The sequence below is a fragment of the Camelus bactrianus genome, chromosome 13 (genome assembly GCF_048773025.1).
Source record: "Camelus bactrianus isolate YW-2024 breed Bactrian camel chromosome 13, ASM4877302v1, whole genome shotgun sequence".
Lineage (NCBI taxonomy): Eukaryota > Metazoa > Chordata > Mammalia > Artiodactyla > Camelidae > Camelus > Camelus bactrianus.
This window is the reverse complement of record NC_133551.1, coordinates 51,189,743-51,203,095: the sequence shown is the minus strand read 5'-3', so window position 1 is coordinate 51,203,095 and position 13,353 is coordinate 51,189,743. Positions and strand designations below refer to the sequence as shown.

Sequence of the window (13,353 nt, the reverse complement as noted above, 5' to 3'; positions counted from 1 at the left end):
ACAGTGAGCCTGGAGAGACTCGCTTCCTCTCAGGACACCCGACCCCCGTCCCTCCCCCCACCAAGGCTCTTCCTTCCCAGGCCTCTCCACGGAGGACACCAGTCCTCGCCCACCTCTCCTGTGTCTGCTGTCTCCCCAGACAATCTCTTCTGTTCTCGAGACTCAGACCACATGCGACGTCTCTCGAATTCAGACTCCAGACTTGTATCCACCCACCTGCCCGACTTCCACATGGGGTCAACATGGCCTCCCACGTGTGGGGGCAAAAGCAGAACCTCAGGTTGCCTCCAATCCCTCCTCCAACCCAACAATGTCGTCGTTCCCCTCCTTGTCCTCGGGGGCAGACCCTCACCCCAGCACCCAGTCTCTCAACCCTCACCTGCAGGCCCTGGGCCCCTCCCCTCCTTCCTCCACCGTCCACGCTGCCTGGCCCACTTCTCACCCCGCCAGGCGCCCTGGTCCTCCTTGCCTTCTCCACCCTCCACCCCACGGTCTGTCCTCTCACAGCCGCCAGAGATGCTTCTAGAGACTAAGTCAGATCACGTATTGCTTTGCTGAAACCCTATGCTGGCTTGGTTTACTTGGGACAAAATCCACTACCTGCCCCGTTAAGAGAGACCCCCAGGCCCTGTGTGAGGGAGCCCTGCCCACCCCCACCGTCACCTCCTTCTGGCCCCTTCTCTTGCACACCAGCCTCCTTTCGGGGCCCACGGTTCCTTTGCTCATGTGTTCACTGACCGCCTCCCCAGAGGGCAGCCACTGCCTTGGAGCACCCAGCACAGGGCCAGCGCTCCCTCCTGTTGACTGACAGCCCCGGGAGCTGAGGGGCGGGGCTGGTGCAGAGGGAGGGGAGCAGCCCTGGGAGGGGCAGGTGCTGGCATCACCTGAGCTCCTCCAAGGAAGGTGGCTTCCAACGGTCAACCCCACGTGACCACTGGGAAAAGGAGGCATTATCTTGGGCTCCAAGCCACTTTTGTTAATTCATTTAGTCTCACTCTATAGCATCACCTTGGCACAACCTCTAACTGAAGTGTCTAGACCAATGTTCTAGAAAGAAGCCTCAGTGTTTTTTTAAAAAAAGAATCCTCTTAAAACACTTAGCAATAAGCAGCAGCAACAACATTCCTATTAGAAACTATTTTTCAGCCTTTAAAGTTGCCCCAAACACTGGGGCATCCAAAGCCGCACAATCTGTAGAAACAGAGAGCCGGGAGGGACCCAGGACAAAGCCAACAGGAAAGTAAGAGGCGAGGAAGCCAAAGCCAGAAGGGCACTGGGCACCCGGCGACTCCCCCACACGAAGCGGGGGCAGAGCGCACACGCAGGCCACCCACCCTGACCCGAGGGCATGTCACTCGCAGGAGGCTGAATGCACCCGTGAACCGGTGCATGTGTGCACTCAGAGCGCACAGGCGGCGGAGTGCTGTGCACCTCTGACCACAAGCAGGCGGGCCTTTATAAGTCCACACCCACCGCATGTTCAGGACTGTCCCCCCTGCACGTGGAGGGCGCAGATGTGCACGCGTGCACACCTGTCAGTGTGTCTGGAGCACATGTGCTCAGGTGGGGCCAGTTTCCATGCAGGTGTGGGCTTTCACTGCGCGTGCACGCAAGGAGGTTCCCATGCAGAGGAAGCTCCCTGACTCCAGCAGAGCTGCCATCACCTCCTGGAGTCCGTGCTCCTCTCCTCAGTGTCCCCCTCCCCTGGGCATCCAGGCAGGACCGACGTGGTACTCACCAGGGACTGCAGGATGGCATGGTTGGTGGCGTTCATGCAGGAGTCCAGCGGGAAGGAGCACTCCCCTTCACAGTAATAGGCTGAGTAGCCCTGGGGGGCGATGACCCAATCCTGGGTTGGGGGGAGTAGGAGATGGTGAGTCCCATCGACGTGCCCCCTCCCCAGCCCCATGGTCCAGCACCTGCCCTTAACCCTCCCTCAGCCTCAGGGCCCCATCAGCCCACCCTCGGGCCCCTCCTGTGGCCATCTCCCCAGAGGCCTGACATCCACCCAAAGCGGGCAGGGCCGGGCACGAGCTCTGACCCTTCACCCGGCATCAGCCCTCAGCATCGTCCTCCCCAGCCCGCCGCCAGTCACAGCAAAGGCACAGAGGCCCTGTCCACCCTGGCCTCAGTTTCCCTGCTGAGCTCTTATTTTTTTGTGGTTGAGAATTCAGTCTCCATTTGCATGGTTTTTACAAAAAAGCTATTTTCACTGTAAAAGCAACACATTCTCCCTTTAGAAAACTTGGAAAACACAGAAGAAAATAATACATTAAAAAAAAGAAAATTCCTCATAATTCCAACCCCCCCTGGACATACACTCGGGATCTTCAGATGGGGACTGTCACTCAGGGAAGAAGGAGAGGCAGGAATTACCAGCCAGCCGAGGTCCTGGAAGCTGACGTAGAGCTCATGCCGGCGGCACACCTGCCGGCCATGGGAGCCGTGGACGTCATCTGCGGGGGACAGACAGGGCAAGGTCTTTGCTGGGGTCCTGCTCTGTGCAGCCACCACGGGGAGCTCCCAGGGCGGGGGATGCCCTAATGGGCATGTTTGTTGAATGAATGAATGAGGGGAAACTAAACCATTTGGTCTCATAAAGCCCATCCCTGCAGCTCTGCTGGTGCTGTGACCCAGCTCAAGAACCTTCGATGGCTCCAGATGGCTCCCTATGGTTACAATCACCCCACACTCAGCCCAGCCTCCCCTGACTTTCAGCCTGTAGACCTCCTGATGGTCCCATAAACAGCCTGGGGACCCTCGTCCATTCAGCAGCACATTCTTCTTTCCTCCAGAGACACGCCTGACCTCACCCCACCTCTCCTGCCACACCCACTCCACAGGAGAAGTGGCCCCATTGAAGCCAAGCAAAGGCCGACTCTCCATGAAAGAAAGGAGGTGGGTCAGGCTTGTCCCTGATCCCGAGGTGGAGACCTTCACATAAACACCTGGATCTTGCTGGGCACCTGGGGCAACACCAAGGGCTACTGGGGACACCTGACTCTCATGGAGACCCAGGTGAGGCCTAGTGAGCCAGGACAGGCAGGGACTCGAGGGCAGACACTCAGAGCCCTGAGAGAGGGTACAGTGGCCGGTCCCCAGGATGCAGTGAGCACAGGTGTGTCAGGAAAGGTGACTGAGGGGTGACCACTGGCTTGATCCCACCAAGGCAAGGAAGGTTCTGTCCCCACCACTGGTCCCCAGGCTCACCGAAGATCCCTGGCAGTTTGTTGGGGGGCGGCAGCTCGTTGGTTCTTTTTGGTGGCCTCCTCTTCAGGGGCCTCACTGCCCGAGGGGCTCGGACAGGGCCGGGGCTCGCCCTGAAAAAGGTGACCACAAAAGGTTGTCTGGAGCGCGGTGCCCGTCGCCCCAGCAGACCAGCCAGACCAGGATCCACGCTGTGCCCTGAGACAGAGAGAGCAGAGAGGCTGTCACTCAGGGTGGGGGCCCCACATGGGGACAAAGCAGGGACCTCCTTCCCTAGGCTCCGTGGGCCAGGAGGGCAGAGACTGAGGCCTCAAGGGACCTACTGTGCCTCGGTTTCCTCCTCTGAAGACCAGAGTCCCCCATCCAGCCTCAGCCCCCAGGGGCAGGTCTTTAGGAGATGGGGGAGGGGGCCTCGTGAGCTTTCATTCAGTTCACGTGATGATCTCTCTCTGTCTTCAGAGTGACCTGGACCCCATGGACCCCATGCTTCACTGAGAAACATCAGAGCCCCTCAGTGATGGCCCAGAGCCCCAGTGCCAGGGACTCTCAGAGCCAAGGTCCCCACCTCCATCCTGACCTCTGGGGCCCAAGTTCTATCTTCTACCCTATACTTTCTGGGGATTAGAGTAGGATCTGTAACACCTGCTGGTTAGAGCAGCTGCCAGGAATTAGCAAGCACTTTCACGGCCCAAAGGCAGGGCGCTCACCATTCCCGATGCCCCATGAGTCTCCAGACAGCGGCAGAGACATTTGCCCCAAGTCCCAGAGCCAGGGTTCAACCTCCTCAGTCTAATACTGGAGCCCAAGTTCTTTTCCATTTAAGTTCTTAACCACTGGGTTGGTGGTAAAAGGAAAGAAAGAGAGAGAAAAGGCTGTAGGCAGGGACATGACTGAGGGCCCAGCCTAGGAACAGATGCTGTAAAAGTCGGATTTTACCCACAGCTGCTTAAAGACTGAGGATGCAGGAAAAACACTGATTATCCCGGGAAAAGTCAGCTTCATCAATGAGACAATCTTCCTGTACATGTTTGTATTTCCATCGACCTCTTTTTTTTTTTAATTATCAAAGCAGTAAAACTATAAAAAAACTTTTAAAATAAATCAACCATAAATTCTCTCCCCAACTCCACATCATTTTCATTTTTCTTGGATGTTGTCATATGTCAATTTAAATTGTGACCATAACAAAGAGGTCTGTATTTTTCTCAGTTCTTTCACATAAACATATCCCCAGTTGTTAAAGTAAGTCTCTACTATGAACGTTTAAAATGTATATAAAATTCCTTTGAGTAGAAACACCATAATATTTAGATGTTATCTCATCTTTAGACATTTAGGTTATTTTCTGGCTTTCATCACAGACATGAGAATGTGGTAGAACCTCTTCATTTCCTTTTTCCCTGTGGAATTTTTTAGACTAAACAACAGGGGCATGATTACCACTCGTTGTTATAGTTCTTAGACTAGTATGGAGCATCCCACTTCCATGTACATTTCACTCCAATGTTGCAACACTGATGCACACGCATACACACATTTGTACACACAAATATGTACACGTGGTTTTATAATGAGTGTGCATATGTGCCCATACATAAACACACATCATTTCTATTAGCAAGTCTTATGATCCAATCCTCCGCCATACAGGTCAAGGACATGCCTGCCCCACTCACAGCCCTGCTCAAAGGTCAGTCCTTACACAGCTGTGCTTTAGCCCCAAGTCCATGGGCCAGATTTGACTGAACAACTAATCAACCAGAGACTAACCTTTGAGCTATGAGACGTTACCTGCCACAAACATGCACTGGACCCATTAGAGGCTCCACTCAGGGATGACCCTGAGACAGAAGGTTGTTGGCTATAGGAATGGACACTGGAAGGGCCCAGGGAGAAGCCCTTTGGGGAGTTTGGGTCTCACAAGTCAGAATCACGAGGAAGCTGCAGGCCCCTGATTATGTGGAGCCACAGACACACAGCAGCCCTGCTGCAGAGGGGAAAGCCTGTGACAGCACCAGGAGGAGGCCCTGGAGCAATGCGGGCAGGTGGAGTGGAACTCCACACCTGGCAGACACGTGGGGCCTACTTGGCTCTGGAGCCCTCCCTGCTGTCTGGTCCCTGGGTCCCTATGTCCCTGGAGAGCCCTGTCCCTGGGGTGGGGGGCCAGGGAGACCTTCCGGGCTCCAAAGGCTGTGTTTACTGTCGGCTTTTCTTTGTGCAACTGTCTGGTCAAGGATCAGATTGAGGTTTCCTGGGTACAGAGAGACTGGACCACAGGGCAGGCCCGGGTGGTCCAGGGTGTGGCCCTGAGGCTGCCTGGCTCTGGTAGGCTCCTTTCCCGAAAGCAGAGGTGGGAGCTTCCATAGCCCCTGGGACCCAAGGTCCCTGCCTCTAGACCTGACCTGTGAGGGGCTGGCAGGCACCCTGCCCCCTTTGCAGGTGATAGGGGACAGGGGGGCCATGCCTGGAGATGGGAGCCATGCTGTAGCCTCCCCCATAGGCCCAGATGCAGATGCTGCCTCTCTGGGCTAGATGGGCCCCCAAGACCCCCAGGCTCACCCCTTTTCTGAGTCTCCTTCATCAGGGCCCAGATGTCTTAGCAGCTCACCTGCCCCATCACATCCCCAGAGACTCATCCTCTATCCCCCCCATGCCAGGCCAAGATTGCTCCCAGCTCTCCCCAAGCCTTCATCTGCTCTGGGTGCCACCTGAACCTCCCTTGTGGCATCTGCCCCATCTCAGCCTGCAGTCATGGATGTGACCCTAGTGCCATAGTGAAGGACAATCAGGACGCCTGGTTGAAAGCTTTGCAGGGAATTCCCGCTGTGACCAGGTCTGCTTCTGTCCTGTAGGTTATTTCCTCACCGTGGGAGAAGGAGGAACGCAATGCTTTTCCTTCTTTCTACTATCTTAACAGCCCTCTCACTTGCCTGCTTCTGGAAACTTCTGCCTGCTCCACACTGCTGCTGGAAAGCCCCTCCCGACACCCAGGGCAGATCAGGGCCACCTCCCCAGAAACCCTGAAAGGTGCTGCATGGTCCACTCAGTGGCATCCATCCACTGCCCACCTGGTCACGGTCCCCGAGACACCCTGCAGCTGTCCCTTCAGGGACACCATCCCTCCATCCCAGGCCCTGGCCCTCCCGTCGGGATGAGGCTCCAGTGAGGCCCCTCTGACAGGCCCTCCTTGACCAGCTGCAACATCCTGTTCTGACCCACCAGCTCCCGTCCTGTGTGTGCAGCCCTGGCGCTGCTCTGAGAAAGTGCGGGCTCCACGGCGAGCCTGGGTGTGAACCCTGCACACACACACATGCACACACACATAGATGAACTCAGTTTTTTCTTTTTAGGTTTTGAGCCTGTGGATTCAGGAAGAGGTACCTCACTGCCCCTCTTGGGTTACAAGGGAGTGTTAACAAGAGGCCTGTTCAGGCTCCGTAACAGAGAGGAAGGGTCTAAGTGTCTGTTCAGGATGACACAGGAACACAGGAGAAAACCCATCTGAGACCATCGGTCACGTTTCTAGAACACCTCCTGTCCTAAGCCTTTGGCGACGCACAGACGAGCTGTTTATTCACAGGGGAGACTTCCCGGCGAGATGTTGGCACCAACGGTCTCTCCCCCTTCAGTTGCCCCATTACCAGTTCACTGGCCACCAAGACAGTTTTCTTCCCTTCTAGAGACATCTATTTAGCTATTGGGTGGGGGTGGGGGGGTGGAGGAGGAGAGGCTACAGGGAAACGAAACTTAGCGACAAAATGAAAAGCCCCAGAGGAAAGTCAGAGGGGCCAAAGGGAAAACATCTTTCATTCAGACATTTCCGCTGACCACAAATTCACATTTACACGTGTGTTTTCATGGTTGCAGTAAAACGGTGCCTTTGCAGTGATTCTGGGTGGAGTTGTTCCTCCCCCATCACTTTTCTCTACATTTCATGATTCAGCCATGCGGGAAGGCGCTTCGGTGAAACCCTTCCTGTGGGATCATCTCAAGCTGCACAGAATTTAACGTTAAAGATCACAGACAGTGAAGAGGGCGTCAACGTCTCAGCGACTGTAGCAGAGCTTTCTCAGAACTCACAGAACATACAAGGCCAAGGTCTCGGTTTCCCTTTGGTTTTTAATTACAGTTCTATTCCTCTTGAGAGAACAAAGCCCGGCTAGTGGCAGGGTGTCTGGGGTGACGACAGGGGAGAACTGGCCAGACGCTGGTGAAGTGCAGAAATGTGATTGTGTCCTCCTCGGATGCAGTCCTGTGAGGTCACAGTGGGACCAAGGCCACTTACCAGTTAGGCTGCAATCTGCTGCATGGGTCTGAGATTTGGGGAGAAGGCAGTGGTGCTCCCCGTGCTCCTCTGGATGTCCTCCACCATCAGGCCGTCCCAGAGCTCAATCAGAGTCAGTCCTCTCTTCTTGTGCACGTGAAACACGGCCTTCTCAGTGATGATGCGGTCCACGCACCGCTTCCCAGTCAGTGGCATTGTGCATTTCTCCAAGATTTTGGGCTCTTGGCCTTGGTGCAGTGCTCCACGGGGACCACCACTCTGGTCTTGGTGCTGGACACCAGGTCCATCACACCCCCCATTCCTCTCACCTTCTTGCCAGGTGTCATCCAGTTAGCCAGGTGACCATACTTGGAAACCTGTATGGCTCCTAGGAAGGTTAGGTGGATGTGGCCCCCTCGGATCATGGCAAATGATACATCGCTGGAGAAAAAACAGCCCCCGGGAAGAACGGTGACTGTTTACTTGCCCACGTTGATGAGATCTGCATCCACCCCATCTTTTGGTGGAAACGGACCCAGGACCAGGATTCCATGTTCACTGTGAAGATGAACGGTCATATTGGGGTTGATATAGCTGGTGGCCAGACGAGGGGTCCCGATGCCCAATTGGCATACATGCCGTCCTCAAATTCCAGAGCTCCCGCTTGATGATCCGTGTCCTCACACCATCCGTAGACTTGCTCCTTTCATCTTCCTCTTTCCAAATGGTTACACGCTCAATTGTTTTCTCATATTCCCCTCTCCCCCCCGGATGACACGATCTACATAAACGTCAGGAACCTGGATGTCTTCTGGGGCAAATGACCCCGCATCCACGACTTCTTCCACCTCCACCACTGAGGTTCTGGTGGCTTTGCACAGGGGCATGTTGAAGTTCCTGGCGCTGGCCCTGAAAACGAAGTTTCCGGCCAGGTCGGCCTTCCACCCTTTCACCAAAGCAAAATCGGCCGTGACGGCGTGTTCCAGAAGGTAATGCTGCCCGTGAAACTCCCTCACCTTTCTGGGCTGACTCAGGATGGCGATGTTGCCTTCCTCGAGGTACCTGGAGGGTGCGCCTCCCTCCTGGACCAGGGTCGCGTAGGCCGTGGGTGTGTAGAAGGCGGGCACACCAGCACCCCCTGAAGGGATGTGCTCGGCCCGGGGTCCCCGGGGTGTGATCTCCAGCTCCAGTTCGCCCGCCAGGTACTGGTGCTCGCAGAGCGCGTTCTCCCCCACGTACGAGCACACAATGCGGGTGATCTGCTTGGTCCCCAGTAAAAGGCTCAACCTGAAGTTGTCCACCCCCAGGTTGCTGCTGACCACGGTCAAGTCCTTCACGCGGGTCTTGAGCAGCGCCCGAATCAGGCTCTCCGGGATCCCTCAGAGCTCGAAGCCCCCGACCATGATCCTCGCGCCTCCCGCGATGTCTCTCAGGGCTCCACGGGATCAGTGCAGAACTTGGCGCGCGCCCGGGCGCTGCTGGCGAAGCCGCACATGCCGCCGGTCGCCAGCGTGGGCCCTGAGTGGCTGGCAGGGACCTGGGGCCCAAGCTCCGATGCCAGGAGCCGCAGGGCCGCCATCGTCCGCTCTGCTCCGGCTCTGGGCCTGGCGGGGACAAGCGGGGACAGGCGGCAGCTGTGCCTGCTCTGCCGCGCTTCACAACTGCCTCCCAACTCCGTCTCAGGCTCCCGGGCTGAGCATCCCCGGCCGGATGGCGGGAGGGACCCGGAGCAGGTACACGGTGGCCCCGAAGCAGGGGCCTCCCTCAGGGAAAGACTGGGGACTGATCTCCTTCCCTCTCCATCATCACCCTCCCTCCCACCTGCGCTGCTCCGGTCCCCTGGCTCCAAATCCACCTCCACCTCAGCGGTTCCCACATCTGTGTCCCCAGCACTCACTGGCCTGGAACATTTCCATGGACCACTATCAGGACCCCTCCCCAAAGAGACCTTGATTTTCTACCTCAAAGCTTCCCCTCTATTGTTCCCTAACCTAGGCGAAAACCAAAACAAGCAAAACAAAACGAAATGTATTAACAAGACCCACTGTTTCAGTCCCCATCACCCGCGGCTCCTCTGTGCACCCTCCTTGGTATCTGCTGCTGCAACAAGCCCCCCACAGCTCCCACCTCAACACTGTGAGGCTCCCGGGGCCTCTCTGACTTCACTCTTGTCCCCAACCCTTACCCCACTCCTCTCCCCACTGAGGTAAGGGGGTCTTTATTTTATACACAAAATAAATAAACTTCATATTACAATAGCTGAGATTTATAGAAAATTTGCAAAGTTCCCACACACCTAGACCCAGTTTCCTCTGGGCAGTGTTAGCATTTATATGACTATGGTAACGTTTGTCACAACTAATGAAGCAATATCAGTATCTTATTATTTAACACAGCAATGTACTGGGATTTCATTGCTTTTCCCCAGTGACTTTTCCTCTTCCGGGATCCCACCCAGGGCCCCACGTGGCATTTAGTCATCACAACTCTTTAGGTGCCTCTGGGCTCTCACAGCTTCTCAGACTTCCCTTGTTTTTGATGACCCTGACAGTTCTGAGTACTTGTCAGTAGTCTGCAGAATGTCCTGCAATTTGGGTTTATCTGATGTTTTTCTCACGGTGAGACGGGTTCAGGGTTCTGGGGACAAAGACCACAGAGCTGCGTGCTGTTCTCACCTCATCAGGTCAAGGGCACCTGGGATCTAATGACTATTCCCGGGAGCCTGAGTGCCTGGCAGGGGCGGGGCTGCTCAGCTCCCTCCACTGCAAGTCACAGCCTCACCCCGGCCACACTTTTGGGAAACAAGTCACTGAGCAGAGCCCACACTGAAGGGGCTGGAGAGATGCTACACCTCGTGAGGGAGAGTGTCTCAGAGGGTTGTTTTATAAAAACCAGGTCAGATCCTGTCATCCCCCACTGTGATTAAATAAAATGATATTTATTTAATATTTTGCCCACCTCTCTCCACTTCATCTCCTCCCAAAGGCCCCTGTGCTCCAGCCTGGCGGCCCCTTGCTATACCTCAGACCCATCAACCCTGGGCCTGCCTTTGACCTTTCTACCCCCATTGCCGGGGATAAAGGAGGCTCCCCTCCAAACACCTGCTGAATGAAGGAATGAATGTATGAATCCTTATTCCACAGAGGAGGGAACCAATGCTTGGAAAAGCAAGTACTAGCAGGTACTGCCTACCAGGCTCATCGTGTTAGAAGGCTGCAGAGTGGGGGTTCATACCCCGGCATCTGCCTCAGGGCCTGAGGGTGTGGCCACTTCCCCTCAAACCCTGCCCGGGATGGAAAGCCCTGGTGGAGAAGGCAGGCTCCTTAGAGTAAGAAGAAACGCCCATTTCTTGAGGAGGGAAAACATGGACTCACTCTTAGCAACTCAACTGTTGGTCCTGCAGAAGGAGAGGATGGGCTCAGGGCTGGTAGGGGCCTCCTGCTGGCCGGCACTGCGGGAACCTTACCCTTTCTCCCCTGGGCCCGCGCGGTGGGGAGGGGACTGTCACCTCAGGGCACAGCTGAGAAAGGCCAGGCCTCCTTCGGGGCCAAGGGAGGTGGTGCCAACTGTGTCTGCTGCCAGCAGCTTCCTCGGAGGAGCCCCCTGGGGAAGGTTCTCTGCTGACCCCTGAGTCTTACCATCCTCCGTTTCCACATAGAGGCGGAGTCCCAGGTCCTTGTTACGGTTCAAGAGCCAGCGGTCACTGGCTGCTGTCACGTCCAACACCAGCCAGCCCTCGTCCCCAGATCGGAGCGTCTGAAGATCCAAAAAGAACAAGTCAGACTCCCTGTGGACATGAAAGAACAATTAACTGAGGGCCGGCACAGCTGCCTTGGAGTTTCCAGTGCTCGCCTGGGGCCCGTTAGTGGGGCATCTACCCCGCCTGGCTCTGGCCTGAGCGCCTCACGTGCCTTTTCTCACTGCATCTACCGTACAAAGGTGTCACTGTGCCCGTGTACAGCTGGGGAAACTGAGGCTCAGGAGCCCACATCCAGGACGGCAGGGCGGGGACTTGAAGCCTGGACTGATGCTGGGCCTCTCCGCATGGAGACACCAGGCCTTGGGCCAGCATCTTTCTTCTCTGAGGATGTGCTGCCCAGGAAGCTCCCCTTCTGTCCTCTGGGAAATGTGCCCCAGGGCTGGGCCGGACTCGAGCGGGCGGCAGGGAGTGGGGCGGGCACCTGTTGGACTGCTCCGGGACCACCTCGAACATGCTGACGTGGAGGGTCCGGTTGAGCGGCTGGGCGCTGGGCAGCTTGTAAATCCGGAACTCCGCGGCTGTGACAGCCTCCCCTGCTGGGATCTGGGTCAGGTCAAAGCGGAACTCCTTCCAGGGGGGCTCCTGGTGGCCCAGGGCATGGTCATGCTCCACTGCAGGACAAAGCAGGGCTGGCGGTCACTCGTGGTTCTGGCTCAGGCTCCAGGTTGGGGGGGCCAGGTGGGAGCTGGGGGTCTGGGCAGCCTGGGTGGGCCGGCTCCCTCCTCGTGAACAGGACTGTCCCAGCTCTGCCTCCCAGGTGCGGAGGGGGCTCTGTGCACAGTACACAGCAGGTACCCACAAGGGCAGCCGACATTCTGGCTCCTAAGCCCTAAACCCCGCCTGCCCCGCTCAGCCCCCTGCTGACTCTGGGACCCACAGATGAGGCAGAGGATGGGCCCCTCCTCTGGGAGATGGACGTCAGGTCCACGGCAGAAAATGGCCACACTGCAGCAGAGACATAGCTGAGGGATGGGGCTCTCCCCGGGGTCAGCTCTGTTTGGAAGGAAGGTGGGCAGAGAGCAGGCTCACAGCTGACTCTGGAGCTGGGCCTTGAGGGCTGAGAGTGGATTTGCCATGATGTCAAGAGAGAAGGACATGGCAGAGGAAGGGACTAGCATGAGCAAAGGCCTAGACTGAGGAACAATGGCACCAGGAGGGAAAACAATGGCATGAAACCCAGCAAAGGGCCAAAGGACAGCAGGACCCTTTCTGGGACAAGGTGAAAGAAGAAGGGGACGGAGAAATACACATGGAAAAGAACAGGAAAAAGCAGGGCAGGATGACAGCTCCTGGAGAGGCCCAGTCAAGTGCTGGGGAAGTGGAGGATCCCATGGCGTGATCTAAGCAGGCTTCCCGGAGGAGGTGACACCAGAATTGGCCTTGAAGGACAGGGCAGTCTTTGCAGGTGGAGAAGGTGGCAGGGAGGGCATTCTACACACAGGTGTGGGGTGCCAGGGCTGCCCACCATCCAGCTCTGTGAGGCTCAGGGCATGAGTCTGGCTGTGGCCTACTGGGGAGGGCTGGAATCCCGCCCTCAGAGTGTGGGCTGTGCTCTGGTCAGTGGGGCTCAGGGTTCTGGGCAGCAGAGCGCATGGTTTGAGGCTGGACTGGAAGCTAAGTGTGGAGGCGAGGGTAAAGCCCAGGCTGGAGGGACCAAGGTGGTCGGTGGCAGGACTGGTCTAACAGTCTGGGCAAGAGACCACAGGAATGGAATAAAGCCCACATCTCCCCAGCTGCCCGGATATGCCCCGGACAGTATATTTAGAGCATCTCACTTTAGCCTCCTGTCACTTTCAAATACTAAAAATCTGTGTTTCCACAAAACAGGAGTGGGAGCCGCCCAGTGCCTTCCCCCAAAACCAACACTGAGGTTTTAATTACATGTTTGCAAGTCTTTTTAAAAATTCTCTCTTTTGCTACTAGGCTCATCGTCCACAAGTCACCAGGCTGGTGGTGGAGGCGGATGTAGGAGCACTTCCTGTCCTCACAGTGAGTATCTGGTCCAGCAATGGATGGGCAAACAGCTGTGCTGGGCAAGGCCAGTGGACACACATGTTTGGGTAGGAGATGAATTTTTCTCCCCCAAACCAGGGAGGAGAGAAAATAGAACGTCCATCATCTA

General features: G+C 56.3%; 2 protein-coding genes across 2 annotated transcripts in view; both read right to left on the bottom strand.

Annotated features, from left to right (window-relative positions):
- Window positions 1–13,353, bottom strand: part of BMP8B (bone morphogenetic protein 8b) — a 28,702-nt gene that overhangs the window by 3,500 nt on the left and 11,849 nt on the right. Inside the window, exons 2-6 of the mRNA XM_074376745.1 lie at window positions 11,653–11,842; window positions 11,110–11,258; window positions 3,211–3,405; window positions 2,377–2,456; window positions 1,739–1,849 (exon numbers count right to left, since the gene is read on the bottom strand). Coding sequence (XP_074232846.1) covers window positions 1,739–1,849; window positions 2,377–2,456; window positions 3,211–3,405; window positions 11,110–11,258; window positions 11,653–11,842 — 725 coding nt within the window. The remainder of the gene's footprint in view (window positions 1–1,738; window positions 1,850–2,376; window positions 2,457–3,210; window positions 3,406–11,109; window positions 11,259–11,652; window positions 11,843–13,353) is intronic.
- On the bottom strand, window positions 6,749–11,095 carry LOC105067584 (succinyl-CoA:3-ketoacid coenzyme A transferase 2, mitochondrial). Its single transcript, XM_074376742.1, is given in 6 exon segments — window positions 6,749–7,710; window positions 7,713–8,096; window positions 8,099–8,131; window positions 8,134–8,233; window positions 8,236–8,906; window positions 8,909–11,095. Coding segments are annotated over 6 exon segments (1,545 nt in total). The 5' UTR covers window positions 9,051–11,095; the 3' UTR covers window positions 6,749–7,495.